General features: G+C 40.4%; 3 protein-coding genes across 12 annotated transcripts in view; 1 reads left to right on the top strand and 2 right to left on the bottom strand.

Moving 5' to 3' along the window:
• The window catches only part of klc1b (kinesin light chain 1b), a 37,271-nt gene extending 25,265 nt beyond the window's left edge, over positions 1-12,006 (bottom strand). The window contains exons 1-3 of one of the 5 annotated variants that reach the window (XM_047351498.1): positions 11,925-12,006; positions 1,603-1,873; positions 1,163-1,393 (exon numbers count right to left, since the gene is read on the bottom strand). In XM_047351498.1, coding sequence (XP_047207454.1) covers positions 1,163-1,393; positions 1,603-1,851 — 480 coding nt within the window. In that variant the 5' untranslated portion in view covers positions 1,852-1,873; positions 11,925-12,006. Of the gene's footprint in view, positions 1-1,162; positions 1,394-1,602; positions 1,874-9,354; positions 9,590-11,924 lie in introns of those variants that run through there. The other 4 variants (XM_047351499.1, XM_047351497.1, XM_047351501.1 and 1 more) reach the window with 4 other exon arrangements.
• A 1,935-nt stretch (positions 12,007-13,941) lies between these two features.
• On the top strand, positions 13,942-18,579 carry mrpl2 (mitochondrial ribosomal protein L2). 3 transcript variants are annotated; one of them, XM_047351307.1, is made up of 8 exons: positions 13,942-13,965; positions 15,180-15,256; positions 15,345-15,513; positions 16,820-16,961; positions 17,051-17,166; positions 17,247-17,357; positions 18,112-18,185; positions 18,272-18,579. In XM_047351307.1, the coding sequence occupies exons 2-8, from the start codon at positions 15,185-15,187 to the stop codon at positions 18,479-18,481; spliced, it is 894 nt and encodes a 297-aa protein (XP_047207263.1). In that variant the 5' UTR covers positions 13,942-13,965; positions 15,180-15,184; the 3' UTR covers positions 18,482-18,579. The 3 variants fall into 3 exon arrangements, with proteins under 3 accessions (XP_047207263.1, XP_047207261.1, XP_047207262.1); XM_047351305.1 differs by lacking the exon at positions 13,942-13,965 and adding an exon at positions 14,134-14,335; XM_047351306.1 differs by lacking the exon at positions 13,942-13,965 and adding an exon at positions 14,148-14,223.
• The window catches only part of zmp:0000000755 (phosphofurin acidic cluster sorting protein 2), a 63,450-nt gene continuing 57,443 nt past the window's right edge, over positions 18,553-24,559 (bottom strand). For all 4 annotated transcript variants that reach the window (XM_047351301.1, XM_047351303.1, XM_047351302.1 and 1 more), the window contains 6 exons: positions 23,961-24,003; positions 23,833-23,875; positions 22,585-22,723; positions 22,272-22,495; positions 21,842-21,955; positions 18,553-21,726 (listed from right to left, as the gene is read on the bottom strand). In XM_047351301.1, coding sequence (XP_047207257.1) covers positions 21,611-21,726; positions 21,842-21,955; positions 22,272-22,495; positions 22,585-22,723; positions 23,833-23,875; positions 23,961-24,003 — 679 coding nt within the window. In that variant the 3' untranslated portion in view covers positions 18,553-21,610. The remainder of the gene's footprint in view (positions 21,727-21,841; positions 21,956-22,271; positions 22,496-22,584; positions 22,724-23,832; positions 23,876-23,960; positions 24,004-24,559) is intronic.

The following is a 24,559-nucleotide window of genomic DNA, read 5'->3' as shown; positions in this document are numbered from 1 at the left end:
AAAGTTATATCATGTTAGGAGTTGTGGATATTTACAGACAAAGAAGGTTTTTCATCTGAAATGCAAAATATATTTATTTTTTGTACAATGTTTACCTAATTATTGCTCTTAGTGGGTTGTTCTTTCAGCAAATGGCATCTTTTAGTCTGTATACTCCAGTTAACCATCATTTAATTGTTAAAATATTTGACGATTATTTCAGTTATCAGTTAATCACCATTAATCTGATTATTCCGATTAATTGTTTCAGCCCTATTTCAGATAGTGGATTAAAATATCAGAGGGATAGAACACAACCCGAAGAAGCCGATGAATCGTTAGCTCTCGCCAATTCCTTGTGTGAAAACTTAATCTACCCATAAGTGTCCCGTTTTTTTTTATTTTCTGTGAAAAACTAAAATATAACCCAACAGGTTTTCTTCAGAATACATCAAGAAAGAAATGAGGGTGCTTTTGTGTTTTTTTCTTCTTCAGACAATATATCAGAAAGATAAAACAAAGATTAAACTAGAGAACCAGTCTTTAATATTAAATTAATTAAAAGGAGACACTTAAAGTTCCTTTTTTTCTTTTCTCCACTTTTTCTGAGCAAGTCTGACCTTGTGGATAAAGTTCAAGATTAGGAACTACAGTTAAGCCCAGAATTATTCACACCCCTGGAAGTTTCCAATCTAATGACAAGCAGAATAGACCTAAAAAGATATTACTGGTACTTTTAGCGTCATTCTGTTGTTGAAATACAACCTACTGCAACTATTCCATGCAAAAAAGGCTGAAAAACTGCAAAACCGGCATTTGATTTTACATCTGTGTTAAAAACATTAAATGGTTCTTTATAATTTAGCCAAACGTATTGAGACTCATGGTGGAAAGTCTAAAGGGCCACAGATTGCCGACCCCTGCCTTAGGACTATAAAAGGGTGTACAAACTTTTGAATCAGGACTTTCACTGACAGTTTATGCCCCTTAAAGATAATTGGCGAGAACTTTATTTCACTCCTCAGGGCAAATCTACATCCAGCAACAGATAAAACATTTGACCATGAAGAGCCAAACATTAAGCTAAATATTTTCACAATGAATCCCTTTAAAATTGAGATCATTAAAAAAACACAGAAATACTTTAAAAAAAAAGACGTAGAAATACTAAAGATTGACTTACAGTGGGTGAGACATCCTCATCGTACTTTTTGAGCTGGTTCATGAACTCCAGGTGCTTTTTCTCCTCCTCCAGCTGGGCCACACTCTGCTCGCTCTTCTGCAGCTTCTGCTGGGTGTTGGCCAGCTCATCCCGCAGCCACTGGTTCTCCTGGCAAAGCCTCCTCACCTGCGCACGCAGCTTCTGCTTCTCGGACTCCACCGCGTTCAGGTGGTTGGACAGAGCCATCATCACCTGGGGATGGAGACAACATCGAAGAGCGAGGACAAGAGTAAAGTACAAATCGGGCCGGATTCTGAAAGAATCACGATCACCATGTAAACTCAGTATAGAATGAGGAAGCTGTGAGGAGGAAAAAATACACCGAACAGAAGACAATGCAGTATATCCCATATACTCATACATTTCCTTTCCCCCATCATATCTTCTCCATCTTGCCTTACCTGGGCTTCTCCCAGGCCCAGCTCGATCATCTCAACTGACTTGCGGAGCAGGTTGGACTTCTCGTGGACCAAGTTGGCCTCTTCATCCTTCTTTAGGCACTTGATGGTCTCCAGCAGGCTGTGGAGGATTGAGTTGTGCTCGTTCTTGAGGGCCTCCAGACCTTGGATCACCAGCTTTGTGTTGGAGATGATCTCCTCCTGGGAAAGCTTCTCCAGCTTCTCCTCCCGCGGATACACCATAGTTGACATTTTTTCTGAAGCTCAAGGAAACCTGAACAAGATTTAGGAGAAAATAATTCAGTAAAAGGTGCTGACCCGTAATTTCTTTGTCCTGTTGCAATCTGAACAGACAAGAAGAAGTTCTAAAATGAACATATCTTTTGAGGAGTTTGGGTGGAGATCAATATGTGGTCGGCACAATATAAAAAAAAACATGACATAGTTATTTTAATTATTATTAAATATTAAAATAAAGCCACCATTTAGTAGGATGTGTTACAGAGTTTAATTGCACACGGAACAGAATAGCTTTCCAAATATTGCATCGATTGACTGATTCAATGCATCGTTCAGCTCGAAGTATAACAAATAATTTAAAACCAAGTTGCCACATTTTTGAATTGAACTCTAAGCTGAATGTTACAAACACTCATCCCTCCTATATATGAGCAGTGACACCATGGGAGGAACCCATATTCTTTGCAAGTGTGAGTACACACAGACTAGAGAGGCACAAAGGTCTCCACCATGGCGCTCCCTGTAGTGAGCTGAACAAAACTCAACCACATGAACTTTATCCCTTTCCTGCTCACTGGCGGCTGCTCGGTGGCGCAGTTGTTACTATTGTCAGCCTTGCAGCAAGAAGGTCCGGGGTTTGAATCCCGGCCCGGGGTCTTTCTGCATGTTCTCCCCGTCTATGCTTGGGATCTCTCTGGCTTCCTCCCACAACCAAAAAACAGGACTGTTAGGTTAATTGGTCTCTTTAAATTGCCCTTAGGTATGAATGGTTGTTTGTCCTGTGTCTCTGTGTTAAACTGTAATAAACGGGGGTGTACCCAAGCTCTCCCCATTGACTGCCAGAGATAGACTCCAGCTCCCATGCAGCCCTGCAAAGACAACCAGGTATGAAAGATAGATGGATGTTTTATTAAATTTTATTTACGGACTGAAAAATGACAGGATGTAATGCAGGATAGCTCTCTATACTACACATAAACTGCATTCGGCCCCCAAAACGTGGACCGTCTGTGCCAGGGACCCACAGATGACAGTGGCAGCGAGGCTGTTGGAAAAGTTGAAGCCGTTTCATGCTGCAGAGCTGCGATGAGTCATCTACAAAACCAGACTAATTGGTTGAAGAGGAGGAACAGCAGCTTATCTGGTTCAGGCGCTCTAAAAATTGTTTTCGAACCATTTATGTAAAACACAGCATCACTCTAAATGGGAAGATACTTTACCAACATGTTTTACTGAGAACAACCAGGTAGTGGTCTCAAACACACCAGATCTGACCTTTTACTGCTCTTCTCCAAATACCTTAAAAAACTCCTCTCCAGATCTTTCAGATTAGCTGCAACAACCTCATCCCTGACATACATGCTTTAATTAGCCTGACGTGTTATGTTAAAAAGAAGAGTCAAGCTATCATAGATGTGAAATATCAGAAACACCTTAAAATAATCCAAAACAAATGTTTTTAAAACAGTGTTTATTGTGTTCAACTCTGAAAATTAAAGCTGTTATATTGCCTTATATTTGTTTTTATGTGCAGCCCTTTTACGTGTTTAGAGTTTGTAACTGAGGCAAATTGTAAAAGGAGAAGCTAAAAAACAAACGTTGATCTTGATGATCTTTCAATGACTCAGCTGTGCTTGGGTGTCACAGAAACTCAAAAAACAGAACCTGAGAGCAGAAATAATTAGGCTTGTGTGAACTGAAAGTCACATTAATTTCCTTCTCATCGGTTGCTGCAGCTTTGTATTGAAATATTTCTTGCAGGGAGTGCTTTATTCATTTGTATGGCATGAAATAAGATCTCGGTGTGTGCGCCGGGCTTTTTCCGTCAATGCTAACGACACCGTCTCAGTTCTGAGGCCTGGAAACACGATCGTCCCCGAGCAGCGAGGTTAGGTTATCCGATCTCTAAATGTGAGACACACAGTAGGCCAGCTTTTCTAGTGCAATTCTGTAAGCAGAAAACAATAAAAAAAAAGAATCCTAAAAACAAACATAAATGATTAGTTATCTGTGTGGGCTGAGTAAAAGGCCACACCCTGTACAAAGAAGATATTATGCTACATGCTTGTCTGTTGGGATTTGGTCCCTATAATAAGCAGTGGCTGGGAGTGTGGCTGCAGTGTGCTGGGCAACCCGCTGCACACAGATGCTGCAGTGTGGATGCTTTCTGATCCTAGCATCCAAACACAGCCAGCCATGAACGTCTGCAGCTACAACAAACAGAGAACAAGCTATAAAAAAAAACAAAGTCCCAGTAATTAAGAGTCCAGCAGGCGGCAAAGTAGCAGAAAAGGCCTCTGTGACCTCCAGAAATATGGTGATCAGAACAAATGTCAGGCATGTCGTGCGTGCATGGAACATGTAACGTTTCCCCCAAAGAGTCCGAAGGTGAACTATGACTCAAAGAGCCACATTACTGTTGCCTACATGGTCAAAGGAAAACACCCGGGATTCAGTAAAACAAGCATCTTCTGCTGTGTGTAGCAGTAGGATAAAGGATTAAAAACAGGGCGCTTTAAAACAACTGAGAGCTTCATGCCTTCAAAATGATACAGTCAGTAATTATAGAGTCTACGGGCACATTGCTGAACAGCCAGCCAGGGATGACTCGGGTAGAAGTGATGATGAGGCGGCGTGGGAGGAGTTTTCCTCGTAACAGACGACCCTTCAGAGAGAACCAAGTTCATTACGCCTGGGAGGGGGGCGTACAATTTTATCATGATATTCTGCGTTACTAATTGTGATGACAATAAAAGTGGCGTTAGAAACTTCTTTTCCGTCTTTTTTATGTAACTGTATGACTGTGACTGTGTGTCACAGCAATCATAGCCCCACCAAAACGATTACTGCTCCTAAAAAATATTCCCACTTTAAACAGGCCTCTTCAAGTGTAACTTTTAATCACTGAACCGCACACAGTAACTGCATTTATCATATTTTTGAATTTATTGATATTTATTGATCCTTTCATGGAACAAATGGTGGAGAAAATAGAAAAAATATTTATGATTTTTGGGTTTCAAACGGGTTTAATTGGAATTTATTGTCACGATAAATCCAGATTCTTATGAGAAGTAATTTTTCACCATAACGATAAATGATGTACTTCACTCAATGAACTTATCATCAGGTATCAGAAAAAAAGACTTGTGAAAGCTGCAATCACTTATGAGAGGTGGACAGAGAAAGCGGCTCGTTGCTGGAATTGGTCGGTTTTCAGTTTGACCGACTCTGACCAGTGACCAGCCAGTCAGAAAAATCATGTATCAGATCCACTGCTCAACAACACTCTTCGGTGTGGAAGTTTTTACTGAGAAAACTACAGTTTGCGTTCAAAAATTGCTCCAAGAAAGCAAGCTTTGTTTTTTAAGGATCCATGTCTGCTGTCCATTCTGGCAGCTACTTATAAACAGAGTGAGACGTCATCCAAAAACAGGAAGCTAGACATGCTAAAGCAAAGTCAATACACAATATATTAATATACAATGTTAAAATGTCAACTCTGTAATCATCTGGTCTTTGTTTAAGGTCAGCAAACCCATTTTATAGTGCCTCACCGCTTCCAGCAGGAAGAAGCAGAAAAACATATTTTGAAGGCTGTTAAAAATATTTCTTAAAAATAAATCAGAATTGGTCAAAATTGGTATGGGCAGCTTAAAACAGGAGATAAGTTCATTGTTTACATTATATGTTTTTGCATGTGAGAAAATGAGTCAAAATAAACAACAAAACGGAAAACTTGGGCCCAACAACATCTAAACATCTTCTGCTCCTGGGCTCCTGTGATGCATGTCGTATCATGTGAACACGCTGCGGCTTTCACAGGAGTTGTTCATCATGTTAATTTGTGTCATGACGAATGACTGACTGGCACGCAGAGCAGCAACTGTGAACAGCAGGTGATCCCCTGAACGTTATGCAGCTGTGGAAGTGATCTCTACTCAGAATGACACTGGTGTCCATTTACTACCAGCTGGAAGCTCTGGGCAAACGTGCAAGCAGCAGAGATTAATGTTCAGTAGAGTCTGAAAGCCACCGCGTACATTAACACAAGTACCTGACAGTTGTCAGGCTAGTATTAGTGAGCACCTGATGAATGAAGCCCATTATTTCAGTAAATAAAACTTAAACTGAACCCACAACAATATATATATATATATATATATATTTACATACGACTGTTGCTTGGTAAATGCCTGAACTCTCTGCTACACTGGATTATAAACGATTAATAGCAGGCTGCATCAGATCATTTTAGCTGTTAAAAGCGGAGCGTATAAGATGCTAGGAGAGGTGGCGTTAAACCACTCATCTGCTATTAAATTGTTGGAAGCACTTCTTACATAACCACCCCTTTGATTTCATGCTACAAAAGAAGTGGATTCGGGAAAGAAATTGCACACCTAACCAGCAGCAAAACAAACCACAACTGCAACCATAATAACAGGAAAGCACCAATTTCAAGCAGACATGACTAACCTTAAAAAAGGGTTAAGCAATCAATGTATTTTGAATCCTGGCATTACTGACGCAGAAATTAACAATGTATCAAAATAATTCTCTTAACGCTCTCAGATAAGCATCTCTATCTAGCTTTGCAACAACTTGAGCTTTTCATGCTTATTAGGAAAAAAACCACACTTTTTTTAAACCAGCACTGATTTCAACAAGGCCCTTGATCAACGACGATATTCTATACAAACACATGACCCGATTTAAACAAAGATTTGAACGTGTCTTAACAGAACTGGAGTCGTCTTTAACTACAAACTGCTGAAAACGTGGAGATAGATCATAAATTTAAATGACAGAAATCTTCAGGATCATATGAAGATCATGTCCTACCCAATTATCCTAATCACAACAGTGACATGTATTTTTATCTACTGTTCAGGAGAAGAGCAATATTTTTGATGCAGCTTAATTTTCTACTTATAATTGGGTAAACTACTGACATTTTTTTAATAATGCATACATTTAAAACTGTGCAGGTACATAAAAAAAAATTTATATTGTGAAAAGGTTCAATATTAGAAACTCATAATTGTCCACCCTAATCAGTTAAATTACTCAAAACACCTGCAAAGTTTTCCTGAGCCTTTAAGCGGTCTTTTATTCTGGGTCATAGGGCACATAATCATGGGGAAGACTGCTGACAGGACAGATGTCCAGAAGAAAGCCATTGACTCCCTCCACAAGGAGAGTAAGCCACAAAAGGTGACTGCTATATTCATAGAACGCTGAGTGGAAGGAAAAACTGTGGTAGGAAAAGGTGCACCAGCAACAGGGATAAGAGCAGCTTTCAAAAGAGTTGTCAAGCAAACCCATTCAAGAATTTGGTGGAGCTTCATGAGTGAACTGCGGCTGGAGTCACTGCATTCAGACCCACTACGCACAGACGAATCCCACACATGGGCTTCAATGGTCTTGCCTGGGCTAAGGAGAAAAGGAACTGGACTGGTCCTTTTTTTCAGATAACAGTGAACTTGGAGAGGCACAGAATCCATGTCGCTTGAAGTCTAGGGTGAAGGTTCCACAGTCGGTGATGACATTGGGTACCATCTCATGTGCTGCTGAAGTCCAAAGTACACAGCAATCTACCAGGATATTTAGGAGCACTTCATCTTCCTTTGCTGAGAAGCTTTATGGAGATGCTGACCTCATTTTCCTGCAGGATCAAACTGCCAAAGGTACCAAAATCTGGTTCACTGACCATGATGTTCCTGTTGTTGATTGGCCAGCAAACTGGTCTGACTTGAACCCATAGATTCTCTACTGGGTATTGCCAAGAGGATAAGAGACACAAGAGCCAACAATGAAGACGACCTAAAGGCTGATATCAAAGCAACCTGGGCTTCCATTACACCTCAACAGAACCAGAGGTTGATGGCCTCTACGCCATGGTGCACTGATGCAGTAATTCATGCAAAAGGAGCCCCAACCGGGTACTGAGTGCATAGACATGAAAAAGCGTTGTAGAAGCCTGAGATTTCTGTTTAAAATTTCATTTGTTTATTCATCTTATATAATATTCTAATTTTCAGAGACTTAATTTTGGGTTTTTATTGTCCTAAAAAAAATTACAAGATTACAAGAAATAAAAGGCCTTAAAAATTGTCACTGTGTGTAATGAACCTAATACTTTCACTGTCTGAAAGAGTGACAAAGAACACTGAATTATATCAAGGTTTAACATTTTTTAGATGCATCTGTATATATAAGTATTTGCAGAAGCTGTTATGATACGCATCGTTTGTGTACAATGCACACAAAAACCCCTCATGTTCATTGTGAGCTGCGCCCAAATAAAAACAAGAATAACCCATTTGTGGAGGAGAATATACTGACCTGGTAAAACTGTGTAAAGCAGTCAGCTGACAACAGCCACATTTCTTTATAGTCAACGCAAATGCTTGAAAAAGAATGACGATTAACTTAAGTTTGCATAGTAAAATGAATAACCATCTGTTAACTGTATTTGGCAGCATCAGTCACAGGGGAAAAGATATTAACTTTGCGTCCAAACGTCTAAGTAAAGTCAAAACAAGAATAATAGGAACCTAGCATTCCTCTCATCAGATCTGGCACCAAAGCTCCGAGCTTCTCTGAACATCACATCCCCTTTGAATGATCAACATTCAGAGATCACACAGCTTGTGGTACACTTTAGAGCAACTCCGAGTGTCAGCCTAGCAGTCAGGCACCTGTATGGATGAAAGTACCGACTAACAGAGGACGCACATTAGCTCATGAAGACGTATGCTTTCATCTCAGCCAGCACTTTTTCCAGGATAAAATACTCCAAACACCTGTTCTAAACACCTTCTACCTTCAGAGGAAGTTAATGTTTGGCTTTAAAGAGGCGAGAAAAGCTCCAATGTTTGTACTCTGAAGAGGCTGCCATTCAATTCATTTGTATCTTAACTTCAAACATTAATAAAGACAAATAAATCTAAGAATGACGCCAAGAATCAAGAAATAAGAAACTAAATTAAGTGACAAACACTGCTGCTAAAATCAGCTATAAAAACATCTTGACATGCATTATGTAGATATTATTTTCTGTCAAATGTTATATGTTACATAAAAATCCTACGGTAATATGTTTTCTAACAGAGTCTGAAATGAGAAGCTCAACCCATCATCCATCTTTAGAAACTAACAGGACATTCTGCTGGAGCACTCATGTGGAAAAACTAACTGAGATGCATTTTTAACATGCGTACAGCCCAGAAACAAAAACATGGTGGCGAACAGATCCGACCCACATGCCCTTTAGACTTGAAAGAATATCTAGCAAATTTTCACAAATGGCCTTTTATTTTTGCAGCTGCAGTCTTAATAAATTATGACCAAAAAATGCATAAAACATGCAGACATAAATCCTATTAACACAGGCAACACTGCAGTCTGAACGAGTCTCACTAAAGGTCTGCAAGAAGCTCAACCATCTATCGTTCATGCATGCTTTGTTTTCTAGCTCTGGCACCTGGATTAACTGGAAAAAAAACAAACCTTTGTGTCACTGGTGGAGGGCCCATATGTAGACTGAAGAAAAGATATGAAGTCACTTTGTCCTGCTAAAAAGCTACATGCCAGTAAAATACATGGTCCTAATCTAAAGTAAGACGAGAAAAATCACCATGGAACTGCCACAAATGGGAATAAAACAAGAGAGTAATGAGAGATGAATGCTGATGCTGCAGAGGAAGAGAGGGAGGAGGAGAAAGGGAGCTGCCTGCAGGATGACTGTGACCTTCCCACTGCTTCGTCAGAACAAGCAGCATCAGCTAAGGGTGTACATTAGGAGAAGAGACCGCCCACAGCGAGTGCAGAGGAGCAGGTTGGGTGGGGGAGGGAGCCATGCAGCTCTCCTCTCCTTCATACTCAGACATTATGGAACAACCTCAATGACACCGTGCACGGTGCTCCGACAAGAACACAATTTCATTTCGTTCTCTCGCTCTCTCTTGTGGAAAAAAAATGCACATTTTCAGCCGCTCACGTTTTCTCCAACAAAGAATCCTGCTGTAAGCATCCCAGGGATCAGCTTTTATAATCCATCTAACCCTGAACAATCTTCCCTAAATCACATAGAAAATACTGGCAATGCAACACTAAACTTTAAGGACAACTTCGATGAGTCCACTTCGCAGGATGTTTAAAGGCCATGCTATACTGCAGCAAGCCAGCATAAGGACAGAATAGCATTATGAGAGCTTCCAGTATGAAGAAAACTATACAGCATCTATGGTGCCGTTTATCATTACTGTGAATGAAAATATTTATAAGACTCACTAATACCGTAATAAAGTTAAACTAATTGATGATGATTGGAGATGTTACCTCTAGTGTTAGACCTATTTTTCCACTGTTGGTTCTATCTAAAGAAAACAGAAAATGGTCTGTTCTACGGTTTCGTGTTTTTTGACCAGATGATCACCAATTGAGGGAAGACTCGCCAAATGAAAGTGTCAATCTGATTCACTGGTGCATCTCTAGTTAAGGCACACAGGCAACAAAATTTTGCTTTATGGAAACAAAATGGTGGTAGGAAGAGACGAAATGGTACGACTAGAGGAACGGGAAAATTTGTCAGAGCTGCATCTGCCACACTAGTTTCATGTGTCTTCACACCCAGGGTTATCATTTGTCATATTATTTGTTCATCTTTCTAAAAAAAAAAAAAAAAGACTGTAAAGAATTACACTTTTATATGTGCTTTTGTTCCGCATCGATAGTCAGTCCTCTTCATTTCTCTTTATAACCACCTCAGAAGGTGCTTATTTACACTAGTTTTAGACAGTAGATAAACCAAGATTGGTACACTGGACAAAACGTGAACTTAGTGATGCTGCTGATTATGTTATATTTAAGATTGACTGTAAAGATGCATCAATCAAGCCTTTCCTGGCCGACGCCAATACATTTTTTCGTTGTTGTGTGTTTTCTTCTAATATGAAAAATAGATAAAAGAGAAAAAAATGTTCTGCAAGTTTTTTGATAGAGGTAAAGTGTATCAGCCATTCACACAGTCATTTTTTACAAAGCTCAAAAAGTGCATTATAACACATGCTAAATAATTGTGAAAGTTCTTCGTTTTGATTCATTTCATAAATACAGAATGTAGTTCTGATTTTTCCTTTTATTTGACCTATTATTGTGTCGTTATGTTCTACGGTTCGTTTAAAACTGAAGATGCACAGCAGCCACAAGCAAAGCAATGTTTTATCTCCTTAAAGATGCGTTTCCAGGCCACCTGACCACATCATTTTCCTCTTTCTCTTCCACAAACATTGATCCAACAGAATCGGCACCTATGCCAGACACAAAGGGGAGACAGGAGGGTGTGGCAGAGCGGTAAGTGCCACTGACACGACCCACAGTCATCCATTTCCTCCCCTGACTTTACCTTTAAATATGTCCGACCACAGTCCACCACCAATAAACCACTGCTCCCAACACCAGCCTCTGCCGTCAGGATTACACTTTATGAAATGAGTCCACTCTGCCTAACTGCGCCTCACTATGTTTATTGTTTTATTTTATGTCAAGGTAATTACATGTTAACGACTCAGCACGGGACTGACGTGGCCAAAATGTATTTTTTAAAGAGATAAAAATGGCATTAGAGTAAAGAGCAGTAGATACATTGAACTATAGTCGGAAACAAGCACGGATCAGGGCTACATTCAAGAAAATGTTGCTTCGGGGGACCATAAACGTGGCTTAATTTGGCTACGTTTAATCAGTTTCTTTCCAAGTGCAAGACCATTATACACCATCAATATTTAATTTAACAAAGTAACTTTAGCTTTTTTCTGCGCCAAAACGTGTTGTTAGAGCGAACTTCACAGACTGAAGTCATCTGATGCGGTTTGCTGCTGCGCTCACTGTCTGGTTGGCTAACCGATGGTTAGCTTTCACCGCTCCCTGGCTATTTGTTGCGACTTTCATCCGTTTACTGTCCCAGTTCGATCATTAATGCGCACCATGACCTTAATATACACTAGTCAAATACTCGCTGAAATAAACAGCACCCAGTATTTAGGATTTGTGTCGTCATGTTGTCTCTTTTTACTTACCGAGAGCTGGGAGTGACGGCTAGCTCACCCCCCTTCCAGATCCAAAATGTCTCCTGCGCAGCAAAAATCACCCACAAGCCCCTGCGGCTCGTGTTGTTCGCAATGACGTCATGTTGTGTTTTCTGCCCTGAAACTGTGAAGAATTCAGAGACGTCGGGATTTCTTGGGTAATGTTATCTTCGGAGCTCCCAAGTTGCCACCAATGAGTCATACATTTTTTAATTCTTTAAAGCGTTGACTAACTTTATGTAAAAAAAGTTCATTGGAATTTGGAAGCAGTTTTATTCCACTACGTTAAGCTATTATTATCAATGTTCCTCCATTCTAAACCGACAATAAGAACAAACTTCGAATGTTTTAGATAAAAAAGCAATCCAAACCATCCTGGCCCTATGTGAAGTCAGCCCCTTAACACTAAGTGGTAACGAGTCATCATATCGCTGCGGTATTTTGGTCCACTCTTCTTTAGAAACTTGTTTCAACTAACATGAGAGGTTTCATGCATGGGTAACCTACCTAAAGTCATGTCACAGGATCTTGGTTGGATTTATGTCCAGACTTTGACTAGGCCACCACAAAACCTTCTTTTCAGAGACATCCAGTGGTGGATTTGGATTGCGCTTTTTCCTTGATAAATGAAATATTATTTGGAAAAAAGCTTTTTGTATTTAATCAGGTTCTTTCGTCTGACATAAAACTTGCTTGATGATTTGAAACATCTAATTGGGACAAAAAAACAAACAAAAAACGTAAGAAATCTGTAAAGGGGGAAATGATTTTTCACAGCAATGAAAATTCTTCATAAACAAAATAAACCAAAGTAAATAAAACAAAGTAAATGTAAAAAACATTACAAATTCAACTGTGTTTTAAAAAGAAAAACTTAACCAGTCCTGTAACATGTTTACTGAGGTTGTCTGACAGACATAACATGACATTTGTGTACAGTTCAGTTTCAGTTTCCTGTGTGGCAGAAATGTAATAGAGATCAGAATCAAATATTTCAGCACATAGAGTCTTTGAGCATGTTTTATTTTTCGTGAATAAAGTCAAGTCAATTTTATTTATATAGCGCTTTTCAGCGACAAGGCACTCAAAGCAATAAAGGTTGAAGCCTTCATCTTCACAGTTAAATTCCGTACGCAACAGGGTAATGCTGCCCCCTCGTGGTGGAGTTGAAAATTCACAGCGTTCAGACAGAGGGTGCGCACCATTAGTTTCCCGGCGTGGCAACCGGTGCGCAGGGTAAGCGTGGTTTGCACACTATTTTAAATAGCGCAACGTTCTGCGGAACGTTGCGAAGGTTTGATTGCTTTAAACAAAGTCTGTGAGATTATATGATGAAATATGGTGATGTTTTAGTACACTGCATTACGTCAAACTCAGCACGATAACAGTTAATGAAAAGTTTAGCTATGAAAAAAATGTTCGGGTTTGCTTTTGTTAGGTGCTACAATTTCACTGACGGCTCTATGTGATCAATATTACGGCAATGACGCTCAACTAAACCACGTTACATCCGTTCGGTCAGATCGGGACGTGTGTCAATGTGATCATTTCTGGTTTCATATTGTTATAGACTTCTTGTGGTAATTAATGGGGAATTTTTCAGAATCTTAATGCTTGACACTGCAGATCACAATGAAAATGGAATTTAAAAGTGGAGACATTTCCAGCGAGGGATGAGAAGGAAAAATAGACTGAGATTTGAGGAAGGAAGAATGCTATAGAGAACAGGAGGGTCACAGGTGAAGGATCAATCAACGTCAATGAAGAGGGTCCAGCATTGCCACCCTTCCTAGACCTTTTGCGCCTCCTTTGCCCCTGCATGTAATGATTTCTAGATCCGCCACTGGGCCTGTTTCGTTATTGTTATTTTAGGCTGTCAGCAATGAATGAAGTAATTAACTCAGATCACTCTGGCTGGTTGCCTCTGAAACTGCCAAGCCTATAAAAACAGGCTTGTATTTCCATTTGAGAGGGAAACTCCTCCCGTTCCGCTTCGAAATCACCTCTACCCGAGTCATACCCCGGTTGACTGGTAAGGAACACACCCAACGCCTCATTGCCCAACGACAGCATGACTATAAGAACAAACTTCTAATGTTTTAGATAAATGTTTAAGTATAGCTGAATAGAGCGATATGGGTTTTTCACAATGCGTCAACTAAGTATCGCACAACATAAACCGTCCCCCCCAACGCTTTCACATACGTCATCAGTGCGCGACGTAGCATGCAGGACTGTGAAGGACGCTGAGCAGAAGTTCAGGATGAAATAATTAAAAATGAAAATATAGGTTGGATGTTCCGATTGTTTTGGGTTATGTAACTTAACATTCACAATTATCTGAGTGTCTGTAAAACAACAGGAAGCAAGAGGAGGTCAGGGCGGTGCTCCAATCTGTGCCGGTGAGCTAGTCCGTCAATGTTCGTGTCGTTGAAAGGAGTTCTAGTAAACGTTCTTGTCATAACAGATTAGGGTATACCAAAACTATAAATCTAGCGTGCTTTAAGTGTTTTTAACGTGTTTGTCTGATTTAAAAAAAAAAAAAAAGGAGTTTCAGCCTTGACCATAATTGCAGAAAAATAAAGAGAGCCGCAGTTTTGGAAAATGTGGTAATACTTTCTGGTAAATACCGGCGAAAGCATGTCGTTTACATTGCGTTGCACCAGATCTTTAATCACCTCCCATGGTTAATACTTTGGCTTTATTATGACGTTTCTGCTGCTGTAACTGCTTCAGGTTTTCATGGCACGCTGTCCGCGGGGTTTAGGGGTGTGTTTATGGGAACATGTCACCAATCCAGGAGACGGTTTGGAAGTCTATAGCTATTGATTCTGCAGAAAGCTGGTGACCTCTATGTACTATGAGCCTCGACATCTGCTGACCATGTGATTTTATGTGGCCTTACCACTCCTGACGTTTAACAGTTTCCACGTTAAGATGCCACCAATGGTTCATTAAGGATTGTTTAGTATGTTTTGTAGCGAGGAAATTGAATGTTTGCATAGGTGACATCCTATCACATTACAAAGCTTGAACTTACTGAGCTCCTGTCTCGATACTTTTGGCAATAAATAAAATGTGTTAAGGGTGAAATATTGTGTGGTGCATCTGTATTGGTTTTTATTGCTCCTGGGATTTATTTAAAAGTATGCACTCAGAAGTCTCCTTATAGTGACTGTAGTCATCGGTTTTAATGAAGTCTGTGATTGAACACACATTGCATCTCTTCTCTGTTTTTGTTTGCAGCTGTCATGGCGTTGTCATGTTTAACACGAGCCCTGCGTTCGCTGACTCTTTCCCAGCCTGCTCTGCTCTCCTCACAGGTAAATGCACATTCACTGTAACAGCTGGAGTTAACCTGCAACATTACAGCTACCAGGCGAGTTGTGTCTCTCCTTTTTGTGTTTATAGGCGCTCGCTCAGCTGAGGCTGGGAGCTCAGGTACCCAGTGCAGTCAGCCAGTGCAGAGGCTTCCTGACCACAGCCTCTCTGGAGCAGAACAGGACATTCTGGAAGCAGAGGGACAAGTACAGCATAAAGCCAATGGGGATGAAAAAGACCGGAGGCAGAGATCATACGGGTATGACTGAAGGATGCTTTATCCATTCAACAACTAGTTTTGATTTAGGCTGATTGTGCCTTAATTTTCAACCATCTAGTTGTTGATTTGAAGTAAAGCTGAAGAATTTGGAGCTACTCAGTACATGTTATTCCATCCACTTATTGCAATACAGCTGCACCATGGACATTTGAACAGGCCCTTAGGATGATACTGGCCCTACCATTCTGGGCGGTAGGTTTGAAAGGCTTACCTTGACTCCTCCAAACATGGTTGTGTCCAAACAGCTCGTCTTTGTGGGCAGCCACAAACTTCAGTTGAGCTTATAGATGCATAATTTTGAGCAGGGACGTCTTGGTTGGTACCACCTCAGGTTATGGTGCTCAGTCATGCTGCTGTTCCAACTGTTTCCGGTTTATTTAGGCTTGAGCCTTTGTGGTTCTTGTGTGGTACTTTGAACATCCTAAAAAAATTCATTTAATCTCTGTGTGATTTAACTTTTGGTTTAGATGGTTGAAAGTTAGACTACTTGGGCGTTCCAACAAAACATTGATCTCAACCACATAACAAAACGGTTTTTTGAAAGGATTTCACAGGCGTACATCAAGTCTCTGGAATGGCCTTGACTTTAACCCTGTGGAAAATTGTGGACTATACATAAAAAGCCAGGTCTGTGCCAGGAAACCAGTTACTTTGAATGAACTGTCCCATTTCTAATAAACAGAGAGCTCAAATATTCAGCCAGAATCTTTTAGTTGGCCACCAAATGTGTGGTTGAAGTGGAACTTGCAAAGGAACATTGAATGTGTTTTAATTACAATAAATTCACTTTTATAGCCTGGAAACCCTTGTTTTTAACAAATTATTAAAGTTGTATATTATGTTATTAGGTCAGCACAATGAAAAAATTAATAAATTATGAAATGTCCCAAATGATTGAAATTCGAGATCATGAGTTCCTTTAAACATCCGAACAGGACTGGTTAAGGTGTATCAAGACAGTTTCTTAACTCATGAAATAGGAACAGCAGTAGCCAGATTTTTTTGTAGAGTGTCTTTTACAAAAATAAAATTGGATATTGGAATGTCGATTAAACAAGTCCTAAAGAACTGAAGGAGCTATTTTTGCAGCACAAATCACCTTTTTCCAAGCATGAATGTTATTGGCCCAAGTTCTGGTGCTTCCTTACAGTAAAATGTCTATGAATGAATTGAATTATTCTGTATTGATCAAGCTCAGCCTCTGCTGGAAGGCCTGCATCACTTTGTGATTCAGGTTGGTAAAACACTTAGTTTTGAATTCTTCTTTCTGCTTATTTGTTTACAGGAAGGGTACGCACACACGGCATTGGTGGAGGCCACAAACAGAAGTACCGGTGGGTGGACTTTCAGCGATTACGTTATGAACCCAAGAAAGACGGTCAGCCTTTTGAAGAGAAGGTTGTCGAGGTGCGATACGACCCATGCAGGTGAGATCATTTTGTCACACTGAATTCCTACTTAATGGAAAAGAGATAATAGGATTTATACATCGTTATTTTTCTGGTTTTGTGTAAAGGTCAGCTGATATTGCTCTGGTAGCGGGAGGCAACCGGAAAAGGTGGATCATTGCAACAGAGAACATGCAGGCTGGAGACATCGTTAAAACGTCTGGTGTTATTGGACGCATGGCAGGTATGAAACCTGTCTTCTCAACTTCTTGACGCTGTTGATGACATTAATTCATATGAGGTCATTTTGGAAACTCTTCACAGTATCAGCAAATGAAGGGGATGCCTACCCACTGGGGGCTATTCCTGTGGGGACACTAGTGAACAACCTGGAGGTGCAGCCGGGCAGAGGATCAGAGTACATACGTGCTGCAGGTACTCTGGCTTGTGTTTATGATACATTTTGGTAGCATTACATCATTTAGCCCATACAGTCCCAGAACCTAAAAGTTACTTTCTAGAAAAGTTATCTGATAAGTTGTGTAAAGTAACAATCAGGTTCTATGAAAGTTCTGGTATAGTAACCTGCAAGTTCCTTAAAGGTTCTGGGAAGGTAACCATCAGGTTCTACGAGTGTCCATTAAAAGTAGCCATTAAGTTTCAGGAAAGTTCTAGAAAGTTCCCATAAAGTTTTGGGAAAGTTTCAGAATGTAACTAGAAGTTCTATGAAAGTATTATAAATTAGCAGTTTAATTCCAATGAAAGTTCATGGATGGTAACCATCAGATTCTATAAATGTTCTGGAAGAGCAACAATTAGTTTACATACCATTTCTACGAAACGTCAAGACTGTAACGTTTAATAACTCTACAGTACTGAGAAAGTAACAATTAACTTTCAGGAACATCAACATAAAGCTCCAGAAAGTAACCAAAGCGTTTTAGGAAACTTCAGGAGAGGTAACCATCGGGTTCTATGAACGTTCTGGGAAATTATTCATTAGGATCCATTACAGTTCTGGGGTTTGATCAATAAATTCCATGTAAGTTATATTTTCTAGAAAGTCACTGGTGGGTTAGTGGAAAGTGTGGTCTGGCAGTGCTACCTACACTATTAATGATAGAAACATCACAGTATTTAAAAGCTGTTTGTTAAGTCATATAAATATGTTGTTTCATCTGGTTTTCAGGCACAAGTGGCGTTTTGCTGCGTAAAGTAAACGGGACTGCAATCGTTCAGCTGCCTTCGAAGCAGCAGGTCCAGGTCAGGTGGAACTACTTTGTCTTTTTTCAAATCGCTGAATGCCATTCTCTGCTGCAAACTGAATGTTGGCCTTTTGGTGCACGCAGGTGTTGGAGACCTGCATGGTAACGGTGGGTCGCGTGTCAAACATCGACCACAACAAACGAATCATTGGGAAAGCCGGTCGCAACCGCTGGCTCGGCATCCGCCCGTCCAGCGGCTTGTGGAAGAGGAAAGGAGGCTGGGCGGGGCGGAAGATTAAACCGCTGCCTCCGATGAAGAGCTACGTCAACCTGCCCTTGATCTCTGCTAACTAACTCAACATTAGTGTGTTTGTATTTGCTTGTGATATCAATGGAGGAACGAATAAAGACAAGCTGCTTGTACGGAAGATTAAAAATTTTATTAAACACAACTGCCTGTGAGAGCATGGAAAGAACAAAAAATATAAAAATCCAAAACATATTTACATCTATAATAAAACATGCAAAGTAACCCATATTTTTAGTGGTAAATTTAAAAATACTGTCATGTCATCTATAATAGGGTTTGTGCAAAGACACTGGGTGGCAGCTCAAGTAACAGGAGCAATGAGATGGCATGGTTTAATTGGTTTCTGACCAGTTTTGTAAGCATAAAACTGGTTTGAAGTTTATTTTGCCAAGTTGTAACAGAGCATGCCTGCTCATTGATCCAGCCTTGTAAAACACCCAAATGCTACCTCTAGAATTAGGGAAGAAACTGAGGTTAAATACACTGAAATAGGATAATAATTTGCTTATAGGTATTCTAAAAAGGGTTGAGCCCACGTGGCTGGTTCCCTCAAAACAGCTCTGCCTCGAGATACAAATCTGTGAGGAAGTAGCTGGATTCCTGACCGGGAGACAACACTGATTCTTTTAATAAGAGGGTTACAGGAAGACGGATGACTGGGGGTTGATGCGGTATTGAAATGAAGTGGCAAAACATCAGGGAGCTTTAGCCCATCAACAAATAATATGACAAAAAAAGACAACTTATTTTGACTATACATATAGGTAGTGGTTTCCATTTCAAATATAACATCTCAAACACTTAAGGTTTAAGCTAAAGTGTGTCCCAATTAGAGTTACTATGCATATAAAACCACATGAAAGTGCATTACAAAGTGAAGGAAATGCATGAGAAATAACACCTAACAGTGTTTGCATTGTCGACTTCATAGTTAGGAGTTCTGGTAATATATTTGGCATTCATGTCAAGAAATAAGTATTCAGTATTTGTGCTTTCAATTTAGTGGAAGGGGAGCAGGTGGTTTGTAATTCACAATAGTGGATCTTGTACATATTTATATACATGAATTTAAAAAAAGAAAAGCAAATCTATCAAAGCTTTAAAGTCTTCACTTTAGAAAAAGCAAACTCAAACAGGAGGCCCTTTGTCCAAAAGGTTTTCCTATTGCGAAAGTTTCACGTATCACTATTCAGGGAGTACCATCGAACGTTGTAGCACACCAATGCAGACACACAGACAGTGGACTTGGATATCTGGTAAAACTCCATATGTTAATGATCATTTTAAAAAGCAACTGAACACCGCTCAAAGCTACAGTCAGAAGCATTGTTCAAGTCAGAAAACCTAACTCTTATTTACAGTGCTTTACAGAAACTCTAGCACATCTCGCCATGTTACAGCTGCAAACTTCTATGTAATTAATTTGTCTTTATGTGACAAAGTAGTAAATAATCTGTTCCAATGGAAATGATTCTGAAAAATACGGTGCTTCTTTGTGTTTAAATACCCCTAAATTAATTGCAGATTTCCCTTGAGAGTCATTGGAGGAGCTGGAGCTCAGGTGGTAAAATCTGTTCACATGACAACTACGTCATGCTATCCAGAAATTTGACCTTTATGCAAGAGTGCAAACAGAACTACGTGGAAGAAGGTTCGAAATGAACTTTTCGGCCAACATGTAAAACCCAATGTATGGCAGAAAAGTAACAGAGCATCCACCTGAGCACACCATCGCCATTCTTACACATGGTGGTGGCAGCATTGATGGACTCAGCCTGAACGGAGAGCTAAATACAGAGCAATCTTAGATGACTTCCAGTAAAATACATTGAAGTTTGTGGTTGTAAGGTGACCTAATGTGAAAAAGTTCCGAGTATGAATACTTAGCACTGTATAATTCTCCCTCACGCAACACTAAACCCCCGATCCTTGCAGTATTCCTCCAATCAGCCACAGCGGAGCTCAAAAACACAACTAACTGCTTGGTTAGGACATGCACCCATCTAAGTTAACATTTGACCAAATATGGAGTGTTAACACTTATATAAAGTCTAAATTAGTCACTCAGTAATATTAATACTGATCTCCACAGGGACCACAGACGCATTAAATGCACTGTTTCAGCTTTAAGTATCACATAATCCGAAGTTTGGCTGAAGAAAGAGCTCTTGTGAACAGTCTGTAAAACCAACTTTGGCACATCACTGCAGTCTGGCATTAGCTAAATTACTGCAGGTTAACTCAGTACATCTAGTCCAGCGCAGGGAAGTTATGATCGCTAGATATATTCTATTACATCCTGAAGCGAGAACAGAGAAAGCTAAATTAAAACGCCCATCTGGAAACCACAAGACGGGTCGTTCAGCTGCAACTAAATTTGGCATTTAGCTGTTCAGAGTTAAAATAACGTTTTGTTTACCCTGCTTCTAAGTGGTTGTTACTGTACGGTCTGAACATACACCAACACGGAAACATCAGCAGTCATGATGAACCTATGCTGGCAGGTTACAAATATAACATAGCTACATTCATTATAGCTACCTTCCAATGTCTCTTTTTCATCTTAATTTGCTTTTGTGTGCTTCAAAGCAACAAGGCAACAAGAACTCTGCGCTCCTTTCCTACAAAAGTTTTTCCAAAACGTAAAGGGACGAGTAAGGAAATCGAGTTAGAGAAGGATTCTATCTAGATTCACAGCAATATTCCAACTTTCAACGACAAACACTAGCATGGACTGTAACAGTCTCACACACACCACTGCACATCACCATCACACGCCTCCATTGTCTATAGAGTAACAATAAATGTAGGATTTCACAGAAATAATAAAATGTTTAACAAAATCAAAGTGCAAACACAGCTGCCATTACTGAAATGTGGCAATTTGTCGAAAACCTCAAAATATCCACAAATCTTACAAAATTGTTCTTTTTGTAGTGTGTAAAAAAAGAAAAAGAAAAAACAGCAACACCCAATAACATCAAAAACAGCAAACAGATGACATGAATTTTTGTATACTGAACATGTGGTTGTATGTCAACAAGATTTCCACAGGAAAACCTTTACTTTCACTTCCGGGGCCCAGTTGGGTTTGTGAATAATTCTCTGTGGCCTCTGGGTAAGACAAATGCAGCTGAGAGTCTGGTGCGTGACCATACGGTGGCTGGGAGGGGTCACACCGGCTTTGTGTAACCAAAGATTCCCACCGGGAAGTGCTTGACATGGGTTGGCCACTGGGCTGCGAGCTGGAAAAACTTCACATCATTCCACTCCACCCCATCAATGTTCACTAAAATGACCAAAGAGTTGTGAGTTAAATGCATGGACTGCAAAAGACGACAAATGACGCTGCTGTTATTGCGTAAAGTAAACAGCAGATGGCAGTGCAGCCTCATGCGTCTTACCTCTCAGCATTGTGTGTTGGTGCTTCGCTGTGCAGATCAACCTGCTGATACCATCAATCACTTGGCTCTTAGAGTCCAGTTCTTTCTCCTTGGGTTTCTTGCTGAGAAAAATCACTGAGAAGGTAGGAAGAGTGAGATCAGTCAGAGCACGTTTACTTTCCAAACTTTCTCCCAAGCCTGGGAACTTCATTCCAACATGATTTTTTCTCTTTCCAGGTAAACCTTTCAAGCTAAGCTAACCACCATCTAGTGCTGGTAAAGTAACCCTAGCTAAATTGTTAGATCCCTTTAAAAGTACAACATGCTAGAACAGTCCATCACATAAGAGTGTGAATTCATTTTGTATGTGGAGTTAGGCCTAAAAGTCTTAATAGCAAAATTCAGTAGCAGTACCAGTTACCAATAGGTCAGCCACACTACGTGAGCGTACCTTTCTTATTTTTCTCCTTGGTGACCACAGTCATAGCCATACTGGGTGGAGGAGTGAGTTCCCCTCCGCAGGGCAGGCGGCTGACTTGTAGCGATCTGAAGTTACACTTAAGGGTATTCTTCAATCCCACGTCCCTCTTTTCGCCCTCCTTCTTCTTCTCCGAGCCTTGCCACGTCCAGTAATCCACCTGGAGCCCCATCAGCTCACTGCCCGAACACGGAGAGCTACCAGGGAAGACATGCAAAGTAAAAAAAGGCTTGAAAAACCCACGAGGCAGTGAAAACACCACAGAGGAAAACATGATGTTTTGTACCTAGCTCCTGACAGGGCGGTGGACACAGAGGGGGACTGCGGTGGGGTACTTCCAATCTCCTTCCCATACGGGCCAGCCGATGGGGGGGGCGGGGAGGACAGGATGCTCGTGTTGCCTACCATTGCATCATCAGAGTCCACTGTGAGAAATAACAAAATAATGCTGTTTTTCCAGAGAGTACATTAACTGTTGCCAGGAGAATTACAAATATAAGGATGTCTTCATATTTTGATCAGTGTCCAGTAAAGTGAATCAACATTCTATTTTAATTCTATTAATGCTGCCTAAACATTTTTACATTTTGTCACGTTACAACCACAATCTTCACTGTATGTTATTGGGAGTTTAAAGGACAAACCAGTACAAAGTAGTGAGTGACTATTTTAGAGGAACCAGAAACCAGAGTTTTCTGCGATTTTAGCTGAAAGTTTTTAAGTCCTTGATCTAAACCTTTCCATTTGTAGCTGTGGCTGTTTTGTTTAGGGTCATTTCCTGCTTGACCCTCCTTCCCCAGCCTCAAGTCATTTCTAGTCTCTTACATGTATTCTTCCAGGATTGTATTTAGCTCTATTCATCTTCCCATGAGCTCCGACTAGTGCCTGCTGAAGAAAAGCTTCTGCTGAGCATGATGCTGCCGCCACCATGTTTCACCATGGAGATGGTGAGTTTAGAGTGATGTGTGGCATGTAAGTCATGTGACCACAGCACCTTCTTTCACATAGGTGACACTATTCATGTCAGAGTTACGTTGGACCTCTATGGATAAATACTGTCCCTGCCCAGGCAGTCTGTATAGGTGGACAGCCATGTCTTGGTAGATATGCCATATTGTTTCCATTTTCAGGAAAAGGATCGAACAATGTTTGAATGTTCTAACGGTTCTTCAAAGCTTGGAACATTGTTTTATAACCTAATCCTGGTTTAAACTTCTGCACAACTTTCTCCCTGACCTGTCTGCTGTGCTCGTTGTTGTTAAATAGATAAATTGGATTTATACTGAGATTAAATTACACACAGATTAATATTTCCTAATCAGGTGAGATCTGGAGGCAACTGTCTGCACGGGATTTTATTTAGAGAATCAAAGAGAGCCAATTTCGGTTTGTAAAACTGACTATCCTTCCACTTTCTAATCATACACTGTTTTGTGTTGGTTTGTCACATAAAATCCCTATGAAACACTTTGAAGTTGTAAAGTAAAACAAAAGTCCCAAATACAATGCAATCTTAAATAAAAATGTTTCCTACTTGAGGTCGAAAGGCTTTGCTCCACTATTCCAACTTTCACAACCTGTGGGAACAAACAGGCTTCAGTGTGAAACACAGCAGACATGCACCAACCATAACACTTCAGAAATGGAAAAGCGAATCTTTACCCCAATAAATGGCACAAACTTCTGACAGGAATCTTCATCCGGGCTGTGAGCAGAGAAAGAGTGAGAACTCTGTGAGGGTGGGAAACTGTGTCTAAACATTTCAACAGCCGAGAGGTGCAGATGAACACTCAATGTTCCTGGAGGAGAGATGGCTTAGGAATGGCTTTCGCCATGTCCCTTCGCAGAAGAAATGACTCAGGTGGAATATGAGATATTGCTGGGAAGGGGTGTCACCTTACAATGAGATGAATGTGAGGACCGCTCCTTACAACCAGAACTAGAGAGAGCATTTCATGTCGCCTCGAAACCTTTTCAAGCTGAGAATCTCTTAGCCAATGAGCAAAAGCAAATCTTTAATGACACACACCTATGTAGGGATAGACAAACATGATGCCTCTAAACAGGAAGTCAGGCAACGAAGAAAGAGTCACCATGCATTCAAGAATATCACAAAGGTAACAGTACAACTCCTGGTGACTCACCAGTAAGAGTTGCAACATGTTTGCAAAGCAACTTAACCACAAAACACGCCCAGGAAAAGACCAAACCTGCATCATCAAACAGATGGTTTCAACACAGTGATGCACTGAATCAGTACA

Source organism: Girardinichthys multiradiatus, chromosome 22, assembly GCF_021462225.1.
Source record: "Girardinichthys multiradiatus isolate DD_20200921_A chromosome 22, DD_fGirMul_XY1, whole genome shotgun sequence".
NCBI classification, from domain to species: domain Eukaryota; kingdom Metazoa; phylum Chordata; class Actinopteri; order Cyprinodontiformes; family Goodeidae; genus Girardinichthys; species Girardinichthys multiradiatus.
Note: the sequence above shows the minus strand (reverse complement) of the source record. Positions and strands in the feature narration are given on the sequence as shown.